This window comes from Dryobates pubescens, chromosome 1, assembly GCF_014839835.1.
Source record: "Dryobates pubescens isolate bDryPub1 chromosome 1, bDryPub1.pri, whole genome shotgun sequence".
NCBI classification, from domain to species: domain Eukaryota; kingdom Metazoa; phylum Chordata; class Aves; order Piciformes; family Picidae; genus Dryobates; species Dryobates pubescens.
Window position 1 is genome coordinate 30,353,485 of NC_071612.1, and position 16,808 is coordinate 30,370,292.

Genomic DNA, 16,808 nt, shown 5'->3' on the forward strand with positions numbered 1-16,808 from the left:
GTTAAATGCCGAAGGCAAATCCAAACAGATGCACAGCAGGAGCAAAGGGAGGATTTTCAGAGGGAGTTCATAAGATGTGAAATACAATTTTGAGGTGATTACTGCCTAGCAGTAAACAAAACTGACAAGTTCACATGGTGATCTCTCATTTACATTGGATTGGGCTCATGCCTGGACTCCCTGGGAGGAGAGTGGAGGGAACCTACATATATCTCATGAGGTTCAGCAAGAGCAACTGCAGGGTTCTGCACCTGGGCAGGAAAAATCCTCACTATCAAGACAGACTGGGGGATGAAGTGAAATAAAGCATCCCTGAGGAAAAGGACCTGGGGGTGCTGATGGTAAAGAAGCAGGCAGTGTGAGCTTGCAGCACAGAAGGCAAATGGCAGCCTGGGCTACATCCAAAGCAGCATTGCCAGCAGAGCCAGAGAGGTGATTCTGTCACTTTGCTCTGCTCTGCTGAGACCTCACCTGGAATACTGTGTACAGGTCTGGAGCCCTCAGTATAGGAAGGACATGGAGCTAATGGAGAGGGTCCTGAGGAGGACCACAAAAATGATCAGAGGGTTGGAGCTGCTCTGCTACAAGGACAGGCTGAGGGCAGCTGACACTGGCACAGGTTGCCCAGGGAGGTGGTGGAAACCTCATCCCTGGAGTTTTCTAAGGCCAGGATGTATATGACTGTGAGCTGCATAGTACCTCTGCTATGAAGACAGGCTGAGGGAGCTGGGGGTGTTCAGCCTGGAGAAGAGGAGGCTCCGGGAAGACCTAATAGCAGCCTGCCAGTACCTGAAGGGGGCTACAGGAAGGCTGCAGAGAGACTGTTTGCAAAGGCCTGCAATGACAGGACCAGGGACAATGGCTTCAAACTAGAGCAGAGCAGATTGAGATTGGATGTTAGGAACAAGTTCTTTACTGTGAGGGTGGTGGAACCCTGGAAGAGGTTGCCCAGGGAGGTGTTGGGGCTCCTTCCCTGGAGTTATTCAAGGTGAGGCTGAAGGAGGCCCTGGGCAACCTGATCTAGTTGGGGATGTCCCTGCTGATTGCAGAGAGGTTGGACTGGATGAGCTTTGGAGGTCCCTTCTGGCCTGGTCCAGTCTATGATTCTACCAGCACAAGGCTGTGCATATCCCCTCAGGAGAGCTGGCCTCCATAGCTGTTGATAAGGATCTATAAGCATGTATAAGATGCATCTTCTCAAACTACTTTACATATTTCAGATGACTAAAAGCAATTTGAAATAAGCCTGAGGGAGAAGAGAGATCATCTCAAAATATTCTCCCTGTCATGTAAAAGGGAGAAATAAATGAGGCAGGCTTTCTTTTGTGGATCATTGCTTCCCTTTTGGGAGGGCAACAAATACAGTGCTTCCCACCCAGCTAAAAAGAAACAATGTTCTGGGGACCAAGTGTAAATGAGATTAGTTGGGGGATCATTACACTAACAATGAGTGGGAGAGAATGAGTGATTGTTTAGTTCAGAAAGAAGATATTAAGGGTGAAAAACCAAACATATCTGGGCACCAAATTACAAAGGGAACACATTTTTTAATTGCCTATAGACTAGTATGAGAAATCTCAGTAATAAAAACCAGCAGCTGGAATTCCAGGCACAGATTTGGTCTTCATGAAATCTAGTAGGAACATCTGACACTCAAAGTACTGAAAGACAGAAGAACAAAATGGCATTAGGTATTTCAAAGTCATTACAGTACCAAGTACCACAATACAGTAGAGGTTGGAAGGGATCTCCAGAGATCACCCAGTCCAACCCCCCTGCCAGAGCAGCATCACCCAGGGCAGTCTGCACAGGAATGCATCCAGACAGGGCTGGAAATTCTCCAGAGAAGGAGATTCCACAACCTCTCTGGGCAGCCTGCTCCAGGGCTCCTCACTCTAAAGAAGTTTCTCCTCATGTTGAGCTGAAACCTTCTCTGTTCAAGTTTGTCTCCATTGGTCCTTGGCTTATTGCTGTGCACCACCCAAAAGAGCTTGGCCCCCTCTCCTTGACCCCCATCCCTCAGCTATTGATAGACATTGGTCAGATCCCCTCTCAGCCTTCTCTTCTCCAGACTAAACAGCCCCAGGGCTCTCAGTCTCTCTTCACAGGGGACATGCTCAAGTCCCCTGAGCATCCTCCTGGCTCTCCCTTGGACTCTCTCCAGCAGGTCTCTGTCTCTCTTGAACTGTGGAGCCCAGAACTGGACACAGGATTGCAGCTGTGGTCTCAGCAGGGCAGAGTAGAGTGGGGGAGCAGAACCTCCCTAGCCCTGCTGGCCACACTTTTCTTGCTGCACCCCAGGATCCCATTGGCTCTCTTGGCCACCAGGGCACATTGCTGTCCCATGCAGAACTTGCTGCTCAGTAGCACTGCAAGGTCTTTCTCCATGGAGCTGCTTTCCAGCATCAGGGAGAACTTGAGAAGAACTGATCTTAGTTTCTTGTAGGACTGTGTGCTAATGGCTGGTGAATAAAAATTGGATGGGAGTCAATATCTGCCGCAGACCACCAAATCACACTGCAACAGAGAATGGTTAACTCCTTTAGAGCATTCCTTTAATGTGTAAGGGAAAATGTGAGATCCAGCAGGGGATTCAACCTGCATTTTATCTTTTTAAAGTCCCAGAATGCCCCTACTGAAGCCTCTTAAATGCAAATAAAAGTATAAAAGAGTATTGATCCCACCAAAGATTTACAAACTGCAGGAAAAATATCTTGTAACAACTGGAAAGACTTCATAAATATGGACAGACACTGAACAGTTCCAAAAAGGTGGACATTGGGAAGAAATTTTTTCCCAGCAAGAGTGGTCAGGGATTGGAATGTGCTGCCCAGGGAGGTGGTGGAGTCCCCAAGCCTGGATGTGTTTGAAGGTGGTTTGGATGTGGTGCTTGGGGCTCTGGTTAGGGGTGACCCTTGTAGAGTAGTGTTCTGGGTTGGACTTGGTGATCCTGAGGACCTTTTCCAGTCTGGATGATTCTGTGATTCTATGATGAGAATATGCATCTGCTTCCAAGCAGTATTTATTTCACAGCTGGTACAAGTAGCATCGGCTCCATCGGCTGCAAAGGAATTTCTTGTGCTATACTGAGTTGAGCATTTCCAATTGAAAACAGGAGAGACTGAAGAACATCGAGAAAGTTTGTGACAGAACAGTGGCAATAGCTAATGTGCTGAACAGTTCTGCCTTGGAAGAGCTCTGCCTTGCAGAGTTTTGTGAAGATAAGAGAGCTCAAGCTGTGGGGTTTTGTTTCTGATGTCCAAGACAGCTGATATGTAAAATACCTTGGCTTCTTTCTTAATACAAACTGCCCCCCTTGCACCCATTCTCCATTAATGTGCCTCTCACAAAGAAAATGGAAGGTGTGCATTGACCTAAACTCTTTGCAGCACAAGTCTGCACTTCCTATTTGTGTAAATGGGAATAGCAGATGCACAGCATAATTGATGTGACTGCTCTAACAAGCTAAAGGCCACACTGCAGCCAGCTCCCAGCCAGCTCCCAGTCTTGGTGCTTTGTTGTGTTTGGGGTTTTTTTTCCAAAGGCAAATATTCAGCTGAATGTGGACAGAGTTTTTGCAAGAAAAAGCAAACCCAAATTTCTCCCCTTATTGCCAACCTTATTATTTCCTCATCTTTTTTTTCCAAGCACGATCAAGATCTTTGCTTTCTTTGCTTTGGTAGTAGAATACAGAATACAGAATTAACCGGGTTGGAATATACCTCAGAGATCATCAAGTCCAACCTATCACCCAACACCATCTAATCAACTAAACCATGGCACCAAGTGCCTCCAGCCTCTTCTTAAACACCTCCAGGGATGGTGACTCTACCACCTCCCTGGGCAGCACATTCCAATGGCAAAGATCTCTTTCTGGGAAGAACTTCTTCCTAACATCCTGCCTGAACCTCCCCTGGCACAGCTTGAGACTGTGTCCTCTTGTTCTGGTGATGCTTGCCTGGGAGAAGAGACCAACCCCCACCTAGCTACGGCCTCCCTTCAGGGAGTTGTAGAGAGCAATAAGGTCTCTTCTGAGCCTCCTCTTCTCCAGGCTAAGCAACCCCAGCTCCCTCAGCCTCTCCTCACAGGGCTGTGCTCCAAACCCCTCCTCAGCTTTGTTGCCCTTCTCTGGGCACCTTCCATGGCACCAAGTGCCCCATCCAGTCTCTTTTTAAACACCTCCAGTGACCCCACCACCTCCCGGGCAGCACATTCCAGCAGCCAATCTCTCTGTCTGTGAAAAATTTCCTCCTAACATCAGTTTTGGGGTTCCTCAGCAAAGCAGTCACAATGAACATGGCTTTCAAAATTATCTGGGAAAAGAAATAGCTAAAACTCCTTACACAACAATTCAGCTCACTGCAGCCTCCAGCAGAAACTATTGCAGCTTAAATGATTGAAACTGCAACTGAGATAGGTCCTTACCGTGAGAATGTGAAGGGTGATGGTAAGCATTGGTGACAATTTGTGTTTTGTCTATAACAATAGCTTAGACTTTGTGATTTCCCTGCCAGCTGGGGTTTATCGCAAAGAGACGTTGCAAGCTGAGATTCTTTTAGCACCCTTCCTACAGGAGAAGGACAGAACTTCCTCTCTTAAGCCTCTTCACATACGGATTAGTTGCATCACTCTCCCTGTCCATCTCTCACCTGCACCCAGAAACATAATTTCTTAGAGTTATCAAATTCAGGGCATAGAATAATGGTAGTTTATAGCTTTTCTTCTTGTCTATGTAAAGGACATTCTTATAATGTACATTTCAAGCACAGGCTCAGAGGATGTTAGGGGTTGGAAGGGACCTCTGGGATCTTCAAGTCCAGCCCCCCTGCTAGAGCAGGGCAGGAGTGAGTCCAGATGGGTCGTGAAAGTCTCCAGAGGAGGAGACTCCAGAACCTCTCTGGGCAGCCTGTTCCAGTGCTCTGGGACCCTCACAGTGAAGAAGTTCCTCCTCATGTTGAGGTGGAACCTCCTGTGCTGGAGTTTATATCCATTGACCCTTGTCCTATCCCAGTGCACAACTGAGCAGAGCCTGTCCTCTCCCTCTTGACTCCCAGCCCTCAGATAGTTATAGACATTTATCAGATCCCCTCTCAGCCTTCTCCACCGCAGACTAAACAGCCCCAGGGCTCTCAGCCTCTCCTCACCAGGCAGTGCTGCAGTCTCTTCAACACCCTTGTAGCCCTCTCCTGGACTCTCTCCAGCAGATCCCTGTCCCTCCTGAACTGGGGAGCCCAGAACCGGATGCAATATTCCAGGCGAGGTCTCACCAGGAGACGAATTAATCTTCAAAAGCCATCATTGTTCTCTGTCTCAGCATTGTGGCTCTGTGCTGCCTAACTCTTTGCTGTAACAACAGTACAACAAATTGGAAAACTCAGCTGTTAAGCAAACTGATTCGATGTACAAGTGTTGTGCATTGGGAGTGAAGCTGTTAAATTGACCTAATCTTGCCCATTTCCTGCCTGCACGAGTGAAAAGTACATCACTGCTCAGCAAGATGGCTGCCACCAGGCCTGATTTCAGAGGTGCCAACTTCCATTACAACTTCTCCAAGAAATGTTTTACCCTTTCTTTTTGTCCACAAAGAAAGAAAAAAAAAGGATTCAAACTCCAAACATTTTTCCTTTGCACCTGAAACACTCTCACAGGCAGGGAGTACGCAGAGGCACAGTTTTCCTTCGGGCAAGCAGTTGACAAACCCCTGAGAACAGAGGATTTTGGAGAAATAACCTATGCAGTTTGAATTATTCAAACATAGTCCAGAATTATAGCATGCCCAGATCTCTCCAGGCTATGATCTTCAATTCCCCTATTTTTAGCCTATTTTTTATTTCCTTCTCCCTCCTTGCCTGTAATCCTCTGTCAGGTTTTTTTTGAGGAGCAGTGTGGCCAGCAGGAACAGGGAAGTCATTCTGCCCTGTGCTCAGCACTGGTTAGGCCACACCTTGAGTCCTGTGTCCCGTTCTGGGCCCCTCAGGTTAGGAAAGATGTTGAGATGCTGGAAGGTGTACAGAGAAGGGCAACAAGGCTGGGGAGGGGTCTGGAGCACAGCCCTGTGAGGAGAGGCTGAGGGAGCTGGGGTTGCTTAGCCTGGAGAAGAGGAGGCTCAGGGGAGACCTTCTTGCTCTCTACAACTCCCTGAAAGGAGGTTTTAGCCAGGTGGGGGTTGGTCTCTTCTCCCAGACAACCTGTGACAAAGGACAGTCTCAAGCTGCACCAGGGGAGGTTTGGGCTGGATATGGGAAGAAATTCTTCCCAGCAAGAGAGACTGGCCACTGGAATGTGCTGCCCAGGGAGGTGGTGGAGTCACCATCACTGGAGGTGTTTACAACCAGACTGGATGAGGCAGTTGGTTTAGTTGATTGGATGGTGCTGGGCGATAGGTTGGACTTGATGACCTCAAAGGTCTTTTCCAACCTGGTTAATTCTGTTAATTCTGTACATCTGACCTCATGAAACATTCCCAGCTTCCTCAGCTTCTCCTCGCAGGGCTGTGCTCCAGACCCCTCCCCAGCCTCATTGCCTTTCTCTGGCCTTCTTAAACTAAGAGGCACAGAACTGGACACAGGACTTAAGGTGTGGCCTAACCAGTGCTGAGTCCAGGGCAGAATGACTTCTCTGCTCCTGCTGGCCACACACATTTAAACTTGCTGCTAAGAAGAGAGAGTAACTTATAAGGTATTAGAAATCTGTGTGGGAATTGTATGTATCACTTAAGGTGGGGTCTTCCTGATACTTAGGTCTGTCACAATTATACCTTATATTGTTTCCATTCTCAAGAGAATCCATTATTTTTCTTACCTTCTGATGTTCAGCTTGATGCCCCAGAGAAATGGCATAAACAAAACTTCATAAGATAAGATGTAGCCTAAGCCTGTCATCAGAAGTAGGCCAGCATTAAGCTGGGCAAGGATTGATGAAGAAGAGCTCCAGTAGATGAGGACTAGAAGTTATTACTTTCACTGTCACTTCTATGGTTATTCAACTCTTTCAGTAAACTCCCATGAAGATTGCTAGTTCAGTTTGCTTGGGAAAAGATCTTTTCCTTTCTGCACATGCAATCTGACAGTTTTAAAGGTACATTAGATGTTTAAATTATTTTTAGTACACATCAGAAGTGACAGCTTGATTATACTAAGGAGCTGAAGCCACCATGTGGATGATCTACACAGCTAATAGCATTTTGTGCCACATCATATTCTTGTGCAGTGTATTGGAAGGGCCAAATCTGTACTTGAGGTCAGTTTGTTAAGATGACAAAAACAATTCCAGGAGCCATGAGTGTCTGGACAGGAGCAGGCAGGGTGAGCTTGCAGCACAGAAGGCAAATCAAAGCCTGGGCTGCATCCAAAGTAGCATTGCCAGCAGATCCAGAGAGGTGATTCTGCCACCTTGCTCTGCTCTGCTGAGACCTCACCTGGAGTACCGTGTGCAGGTCTGGAGCCCTCAATACAGGAAGGACATGGACCTGATGGAGAGGGTCCAGAGGCAGACCATGCAAATGATCAGGGGGTTGGAGCAGCCCTGCTATGAGGACAGACTGAGGGAGCTGAGGGTGTTCAGGCTGGGGAAGAGGAGGCTCCAGGGAGACCTAATAGCAGCCTTCCAGTACCTGAAGGCTACAGGGAGGATGGAGAGAGACTGTCTGCAAGGGCCTGCAGTGACAGGACAAAGGGCAATGGCTAAAAGTACAGAAGAGCAGATTTAGATTGGATGTCAGGAACAAGTTCCTCACTATGAGGGTGGTGGAACACTGGAACAAGGTTGCCCAGGGAGGTGGCTGAGATTCCTTTGCTGGAGATATTAAAGGTGAGGCTGGACGAGGTCCTGGGTAGCCTGATCTAGTTGGGGATGTCCCTGCTGACTGTGGGGAGGTTGGACTGGGTGACCTTTGCTGGTACCTTCTGGCCTGGACCATTCTGTGATTCTGTGATTCTTCAATTTCCCTTTCTATCATGAGTGGAGCTCAGTATTTTTAAGCATTGCTGAGCATGTTACAGTAGTGGTCACTAAATTATGTTTAAGTGGCATAAAATTGGCCCCATTTGCTGTTAGGGCTTATAGAGCTTTGCTGGTGTGAGATGAAGGAAAGGAGCAGGGGAAAACTTGTCTCATCTTCTTCATCTGTGTCCTGTACATAGCCCCTCATAACTAAAACATGTTGTCATCTGTATAGCTGTGCATGCACCTGGAGCTCATCCTGGGGATGTCTACATGTGTGTCCCCTCTCTTACTGATTTAGAGTCAACCATAGCAGCTGTTAGGTCTGCAGCATTTTTCTTCACGATACCCTGAATGGAACACCAGTGACTGTTGCTCTCCTGAACAACTTGAAACTTCTGCATTGAGAGAACATGTGCATGTGTCCAGTTCTGGGCCTCTCAATTCAATAAGGATATTGACACACTTGAAGGTGTCCAGAGAAGGGCAACAAAGCTGGGGAGGGGTCTGGAGCACAGCCCTGTGAGGAGAAGCTGAGGGAGCTGGGGTTGCTTAGCCTGGAGGAGAATCAGGGGAGACCTTCTTGCTGTCTCCAACTCCCTGAAGGGAGGTTGTAGCCAGGTGAGGGTTGGTCTCTTCTCCCAGGCAAGCAGCACTAGAACAAGAGGACAGAGTCTCAAGCTGTGCCAGGGGAGGGTTAGGCTGGAGGTGAGGAGAAAGTTCTTTCCAGGAAGAGTATTGCCCATTGGGATGTGCTGCCCAGGGAGGTGGTGGAGTCACCATCCCAGGAGGTGTTCACAGAAGAATTGGATGTGACACTTGGAGCCATGGAGTTGTCAGGAGGTCTTAGGTATTAAGTAATGTCAGGTTGGACTTGATGATCTCTCAGGTCTTTATCAACCTTATTGATTCTATGATTCTGTGTGGACCAAAAGAAAACTCAGCAAAGTTTTATTCCTTGAAACAAAACAGGGGGAAGGGAGTGCAGAGGCTTCTTAAGGTGAGCTGTCATGATGTGGGGAGTGTTTTAGCAAAGGCTACAATAGAACAAGACTGTATCACATTAAGTCTCCTAATAGATGACAAAGAAATGATACTATGGCAGTAAAGAGTCTCCTTTGATTTTTTTCTTTCTTTCTTTCTCTGTGAGTATCCTGCTTGTACTGCTTAAAAATCATGCACCTGTGCAGTCACAGTGTCAGTCCTGCTTAGAAATGGTGGCTTGAGAAGCATCAGTACAGAGATTTTAAATTAGGGCCAGTAGTGATTAATTATTTTGATCACAGAAATGTCCCATCAGCTCATCCAGTCCAACTCCCTCTGCAGTCAGCAGGGACATCCCCAACTAGGTCATGCTGCCCAGGGCCTCATCCAGCCTCACCTTCAATATCCCCAGGGAAGGAGCCCCAACCACCTCCCTGGGCAACCTCTTCCAGTGTTCCACCACCCTCATAGTAAAAAATTTGTTCCTAACATCCAATCTAAATCTGCTCTGCTCTAGTTTGAAGCCATTGTCCCTGGTCCTGTCCCTGCAGGCCTTTGCAAACAGTCTCTCTCCATCCTCCCTGTAGCCCCCTTCAGGTACTGGCAGGCTGCTCTTAGGTCTCCCTGGAGCCTTCTCTTCTCCAGGCTGAACACCCCCAGCTCCCTCAGCCTGTCCTTGCAGCAGAGCTGTTCCAATCCCCTGATCATTTTCATTACCTCCTCTGGACCCTCTCCATCAGCTCCATGTCCTTCCTATATGTTGAGGGCTCCAGACTTGTACAGAGTACTCCAGGTGAGGTCTCAGCAGAGCAGGGCAAAGTGTCAGAATCACCTCTCTGGCTCTGCTGGCAATGCTGCTTTGGATGCAGCCCAGGCTGCCATTAGCCTTCTGTGCTGCAAGCTCTCACTGCCTGCTCCTGTCCAGCTTCTCATCCATCAGCACCCCCAAGCCCTTTTCCTCAGGGCTGCTTTCTATCACCTCCTCCCCCAGTCTGCATTGACAGTGAGGATTATTCTGGCCCAGGTGCAGAACCCTGCACTTGCTCTTGTTGAACCTCATGAGGTTCACCTGGGTCAACTCTCCACCTTGTCCAGGTCCCTCTGGATGCCATCCTATCCCTCTGGCATATCTACAGCACCCCTCAGCTTGGTGTCATCTGCACACTGCTGATGGTGCATTCAGTCTCACTGTCTATAACACTGATACAAATATTAAACAGTACAGGTCCAAGTACAGACCCCTGTGGGACACCACTGTCACTGCTCTCCATCTGCACTTCAAGCCACTGAGCACCACCCTCTGAATGCGATCATCCAGCCAATTCCTTATGCACTGAACAGTCCACCCAGATAATCCATATCTCTCCAACCTGGCCAGCAGGATATTGTGGGAGACTAAGTCAAAAGCCTTACAGCAGTCCAGAGAGATCATATCCACAGGGGGTCCCTTGCCCACCAAGGTAGTCACTTCATCTTAGTAAGCCACTAGGTTAGTCAGGCAGGATTTGGCCCTAGTAAAGTGTGGTGGGTTAAAATTTCCCTCTCCCCAACATTAAGTTTGCCAGAGCAGCTCAGTTGGAAGCAAAGGAAATCTGCATTTAAATGCAAAACTCCAGTCTCCAATGGCATGCAATGAACATGTACAAAATATCCAGGAGTTACAGTATTTACAGGTATTTGCAATTAACAAACAGTACAAGGAACCCCTGGCCAAGGACCAGCTACCAGCTTCTCCCTCCCTAACTCGCCCTTACTCCCCTGTACAAAAGGGAGAAGAGACAGAAGCAGAGAAGTTGATACCAGTCACAACAAAAGAGTGTAGCCAAGGTCAAGCAGAAGTGAGTTAGTAGCTGCCAGCCTGAGGAAGTGAGAAGAGAGAGAAATTGTTTTGGTACAACTAGATTCTCTTCCAATGGGACTGTTTAGAACTATCTTTATTTTCCTTTTCACACCCAATAGTAATTTTTTTACATTTTGCTACTTTCTGTTCAAGATCTGTGAACAAAATTTTGGAGGCATAGCCTAAAACTACCACATAAAGCCATGCTGGCTGTCTTGAATGGCCTCCCTGTTCTCCGTGGTGTCTAGGAGGATCTGTTCAATGATCTTTCCAGGCACAGAGGTGAGGCTGACAGGTTGGTAGTTCCCAGGGTCCTCCTTCCTACCCTTTTTAACAGTGGCTGTGATGTTTCCCTTCTTCCAGTCCCCAGGGACTGCACCTGACTGACAGGGCTGTTCAAATATCATGGAGAGAGGCTTGGCAATTCCCTCAGGACTCTGGGATGCATCTTATCCAGTCCCATGGACTTGTCTATCTTCAAGTTCCTTAGATGATCAAGCACCTTGCCTTCACTTACAGTGAGAGGGACTTTATCTCCCTGGTCTCTGTCTTGAGAGCCATGAGGAGAGGGGTTGCCAGTGAAGACTGAGACAAAAAAGTTGTTGAGAATCTCATCCTTCTCCTGGTCTGTTGCTCATAGTTCCCCACTGTTGCTCATCAGGGGTATGCTTTCTTTACCCTTCCTTTGCTGATTTAGGGACCTGTAGAAGCCTTTCTTGTATTCCTTCACACCTCTTGCCAAGTTCAGTTCTGGCTGCACCTTAGCCTTCCTCACCTCATCCCTACACAACAAGGCAACATCCCTGGACTCTTCCCACGATGCCTGTCCCCTCTTCCACTGCCTGTGGTTCACTGTAGGTGCACTTGGATGCAAGCTTTTTCCTCAAGCTTCATTTATTGGCATACAAGGTACAACTCAGAAACAACTCTCACAAATAACTGGGAAAACTCAAAGCATTTGGGAAGAGCAGCACTCACAGCTCTTTAGTCTAATGTTAACAAGGGTGTTAAACAAGAAAAGGTAACAGTGAGTAGTGGGGACAACCTTAATGATACTGAGCAGCTCGTGTTGAGAAGAAGTAGCTCATATTCTCATGCTGAGAAGCTCAACAGGAGCCAGCAGTGAGCACTTGCAGCCCAGAAAGCCAATCACATCCTGGATGCATCAAGAGAAGCACAGCCAGCACATTGAAGGAGGTGATTCTCCCCCTCTGTTCCACTCTGCTGAGACCACAGCTGGAGCACTGTGTCCAGTTCTGGAGCCTCTGTTACAGGAAGGATCTGGAGGTGCTGGAAGGTGTCCAGAGAACAGTCACGAGGATGAGCAGAGGGCTGGAGCTGCTCTGCTATGGAGACAGACTGAGAGAGTTGAGGTTGTTTAGTCTGGAGCAGAGCAGTCTCTGAGGAGACCTTCTTGTGGCCTTCCAGTATCTGCAGGGGGCTCCAAGAAAGCTGGGGAGGGACTTTTGAGGGTGTTAGGGAATGGTAGGACTGGGGGGGGATGGAACAAAACTAGAAATGGGTAGATTGAGATTGGATGTTAGGAAGAAGTTGTTCCCCATGAGGGTGGTGAAAGACTGGCACAGGTTGCCCAGGGAGGTGGTGGCAGCCTCCTGCCTGGAGGTTTTTGCAGCCAGGCTGGATGTGGCTGTGAGCAACCTGCCGTAGTGTGAGGTGTCCCTGCCCATGGCAGGGGGGTTGGAACTGGATGAGCTTTGAGGTCCCTTCCAACCCTATCAATTCTATGATTCTATGATTTTAACATCTGAGAAAGATGCCTCAAATGAATGGCAACTTTTCACCTCGAAAACATTGGCAACTTTTCAATTTCCCAAGTATAATGGGAGAGGAAAGGGTTGAGTGTCTTATATCAGGAGTGGTGTGGCCATCAGGGATGGAATCCTGCCCCTGTGCTCAGCACTGGTGAGGCCTCACCTCCAGCACTGTGTGCAGCTCTGGGCCCTCACTGCAAGAGAGAGCTTGAGGTGCTGGAGCAGCTCCAGAGGAGAGCAACCAGACTGGGGAAGGGACTGGAGAGAAAGGCTAATGAGGAGAGGCTGAGGCAGCTGGGGGTGTTCAGCCTGGAGGAGAGGAGACTCAGGGGGGAATACCTGTGGGGAAGTTGTAGTCAGTGGGGGTCTGGCTCTGCTCCCAGGCAGCTTGTGAGAGAACATGAGGGCATGGCCTGAAGCTGCACCAGGGGAGGTTTAGGTTGGATGTTAGGAAGCAATTCTTGATGGAAAGGGGAATTAGAGACTGGGATGGACTGCCCAGGGAGGTGGTGAATTCACCATCCCTCGAGGTGTTTAAGGCAAGATTGGATGTGGCACTTAGTGCCATGGTCTAGTTGGTGTGGTGGTGTTAGGTCATATGCTGGACTGGATGATCTCAGAGCTCTATTTCAACCTGAATAATTCCATGACTATGTGACTATGGTTGTTTGCAGCTCTTCCCTACCTCTCTGGTTCCTTGTAGCTCAGACAAAACTTAAATTGAAGACAAAATGGCAATTTTTCAAACAATGAATTTTCTTCTGGTTCATATGAACTGGAAAAGCTCTTTCAAAGACTCCAAACTGGTGCATAGCTGGGGCAGCTGTTTGATTAATGCTTTTCACAGCTTGCTAAACTGCACTTTGGTTTCATAAGTGGCAGTGTGAAGCAGGTGCTGGTCTCTTCTCACAGGTAATTAGTGATAGAACAAGAGGGAATGGCCTCAAGCTGTGACTGGGTAGCTTTAGACTGGACATGAGGAAGAATTTTTTCCCATTAAGAGTGGTCAGGGATTGGAATGTGCTGCCCAGGGTGGTGGTGGAGTCCCCAAGCCTTGAGGTGTTTCAAGGTGGTTTGGCTGTGGTGCTTGGGGCTATGGTTTAGGGGTGACCCTTGTAGAGTAGGGTTAATGTTTGGACTTGGTGATCCTGAGAGTCTTTTCCAGCCTGAATGTTTCTGTGCTTCTGTGTAATCCTGCTAGGTTTAAATGCTGCTAATGTGTTGCTTATGTATTGCAAATGTATTTTAAAGGAGAGCAGCTATGGGAGTATAAAACAACTTGGTATTCTTCAATACATGGAATTTTGGGGAGGGGGGGGTTAGCACATCCAAGTTCATTCACAGTCAGTCATACAAATATGTACTGCTCTCATGAGCATCTGCCTCCCCACAGAACTGTGAAAAGTAAATGGCTCTTTAATGGTTGGGCTTTTTTTTCCACTTTATGCTCTCAAGAATGCATGAAAAGCTTAATTAAGATTTGTAGATAAGATCTCTAAGGAAAGAACACTGTAAGAATTTACTTTTGTTGGTTTTGTTCTGAGATCTTGAAGCCAATTTCCATTCCTGGACAGGACTGGCAGATGAATTGCAGTTAAAGGCACAATAGCAAAAGAGATTAAATACAGTAATGGCAGCTGACAGTGGGAGCTTTTTTCAGTACTTTTAATTGCATAGAAAGTGTGGCTCCAAGTCATTCTGAGCAGTGTGACCTTACAGCACAGAAGGCAAATCACAGCCTGGGCTGCTTCCAGAGCAGTGCTTCCAGAAGAGCCAGGGAAGTGATTCTGTCACTTTGCTCTGCTCTGCTGAGACCTCACCTGGAGTACTGTGTGCAGGTCTGGAGGCCTCAATATAGGAAGGACAGGGACCTGATGGAGAGGGTCCAGAGGAGGGACACAAAAATGAACAGGGGGTTGGAGCAGCTCTGCTACGAGGACAGGCTGAGGGAGCTGGGGGGGTTCAGCATGGAGAAGAGAAGGCTGCAGGGAGACCAAAGAGCAGCCTGCCAGTACCTGCAGGGGGCTACAGGAAGACTGTTGGCAAAGGCCTGCAGGGACAGGACCAGGGACAATGGCTTCAAACTAGAGCAGAGCAGATTTAGAATGGATGTGAGGAAGTTCCTTACTATGAGGGTGGTGGAACACTGGAAGAGGCTGCCCAGGGAGGTGATTGAGGCTCCTTCCCTGGAGATACTGAAGGTGAGGCTGGACAAGGCCCTGGGCAACATGATCCAGTTGGGGATGTCCCTGCTGACTGCGGGGCGGTCAGACTGGATGAGCTTTGGAGGTCCCTTCTGGCCTGGACCATTCTCTGATTCCTTTAGTAAACTGCTTTACCCTTGCACTGACCTTGCAGCCTATGCTTGAACAACGAGGAGCTTCTGCCAAATGAAAACTCTTGCTTTTCCTTCTTCACAGGAGGAGAGGTTCCATACACAACCCTGGCAACCCGACTGATGATGGGAGCTTGGTGGCTTTTTGCTTTGATTGTCATCTCCTCCTACACGGCAAACCTAGCAGCTTTCCTCACCATCACACGCATTGAGAACTCCATCCAGTAAGTTGATAAAGAAAGAATGCTCTGAGGGAAAGGAGGTTGAACTTGTACATACATGGAGAGGGGTCTGGATGTTCTGCTTAAATGTGAGAAAAGGAAGACATTTTTATCACCCTGAGAAGTAGTTTGGAAGCTAAATATTAACAGCATACTATAGACTGCCAATCTCCCTGGCTGTACTTTGCCACTGGGAGAGGAATAGTTGGCCTCTGGCAGGTACTCTTCTGTGGCACCTATACCTTTATCTCTATGCACAGATGCATGTTGTGTAAGAAGCAGCTGAGTTTGAGACAACTGGATCTGAAATGGTGTAGGTGATTGCTGTGTGTTTTCAGGCTGTGCTTTCCATCCAGATGCATCTCACAGTACTTGAGCGTGGCACCGATCAGGAGGAGTCCAAATACTTCTTCAAAGTGTGGGAAGCTCAAAGCTGAATCCACCTTTACTTTTCCAAGGCAAAGTTAGCAATAAAAAATAAAAGTTCCCTTACAGCCACCTTTGCTCTCCTTGCTCCTAGATGCTCTCTTACCACATCAACAGATTATCACATTATTCTCTTTTTTTCTGTCTACTTCTTCTGATTCATGCTTCCCTGATCAGAATGTCCATGTCTTCTCCTGTTCCTTTTATGGAGGACTCTTTTTCTGTCAGACTATCCAGTCCTGTTTTCCCCAGATCATCTCATGTCTCTGTATGGCAGGGACCTTTCTAAAGTCTTCTCCCTCCTCTCTCTGTCCTCTTTTTTCTACTTTTCTCTCCTCCCGAAAGCTGCTTGCTGTGTTATGGAGCTCCCACTGCTCCATTGACCTCCATCACCCCCAAATCTCTCCTTCAGAGTTAAGCAGAGATGAGAAAATACAGTGGAACAACAGCTAGGGAATCACTTCAAGGGGCAGCTGACCATTTTTTCCACAGTATAAAAAAATGAATTAAATTTGTCTAGTCCAGCTCACTACAATGTGGACCTGTAACATCCCAGCTAAGAAATACTAAGAAAACTTGGGCAAGAAACTCCACACTGGGATTTAGGTAGAATAGAATAGAATAGAATAGAATAGAGGAGAACAGAATAGAATAGAATAGAAATAGACTAGAACAGAACAGAACAGAACAGAATAGAATAGAATAGAATAGAATAGAATAGAATAGAATAGAATAGAATAGAATAGAATAGAATAGAAATAGACTAGAACAGAATAGCATAGCATAGCATAGCATAGCATAGCATAGCATAGCATAGCATAGCATAGAATAGAATAGAATAGAATAGAATAGAATAGAATAGAATAGAATTAACCAAGTTGGAAAAGACCTTTGAGATCCTCAAGTCCAACCTATCACCCAACACCATCTAATCAACTAAACCATGGCACCAAGGCCCCAGTCTTCTGTGCATTAGCACTTAAGATCTTGCTGCCTCTAATTCAGCTGCTTTACAAATCTCTTTGAAATGCCTCCTGAGGCTGTGAGCCAATAGTTTAGAGTGGGCAGGGGGTGCCTTGACCTCCTGTGAATTCGTAGGTTAGGTTCAAGTGTCACAGAATCACAGAATTAACCAGGTCCAACCTATCACCCAACACCATCTAATCAACTAAACCATGGCACCAAGTGCCTCATCCAGGCTCTTCTTAAATACTTCCAGTAATGGTGACTCTACCACCTCCCTGGGCAGCACATTCCAAGGGCCAGTCTCACTTTTTGGGTAGAATTTC

The 16,808-nt window shown here is 47.4% G+C and overlaps 1 protein-coding gene across 2 annotated transcripts in view; it reads left to right on the plus strand.

Moving 5' to 3' along the window:
- Positions 1-16,808, plus strand: part of GRID2 (glutamate ionotropic receptor delta type subunit 2) — a 1,073,619-nt gene that overhangs the window by 931,580 nt on the left and 125,231 nt on the right. For both annotated transcript variants that reach the window (XM_054163312.1, XM_054163301.1), the window contains one exon: positions 14,958-15,096. In XM_054163312.1, the coding sequence (XP_054019287.1) occupies positions 14,958-15,096 (139 nt within the window). The remainder of the gene's footprint in view (positions 1-14,957; positions 15,097-16,808) is intronic.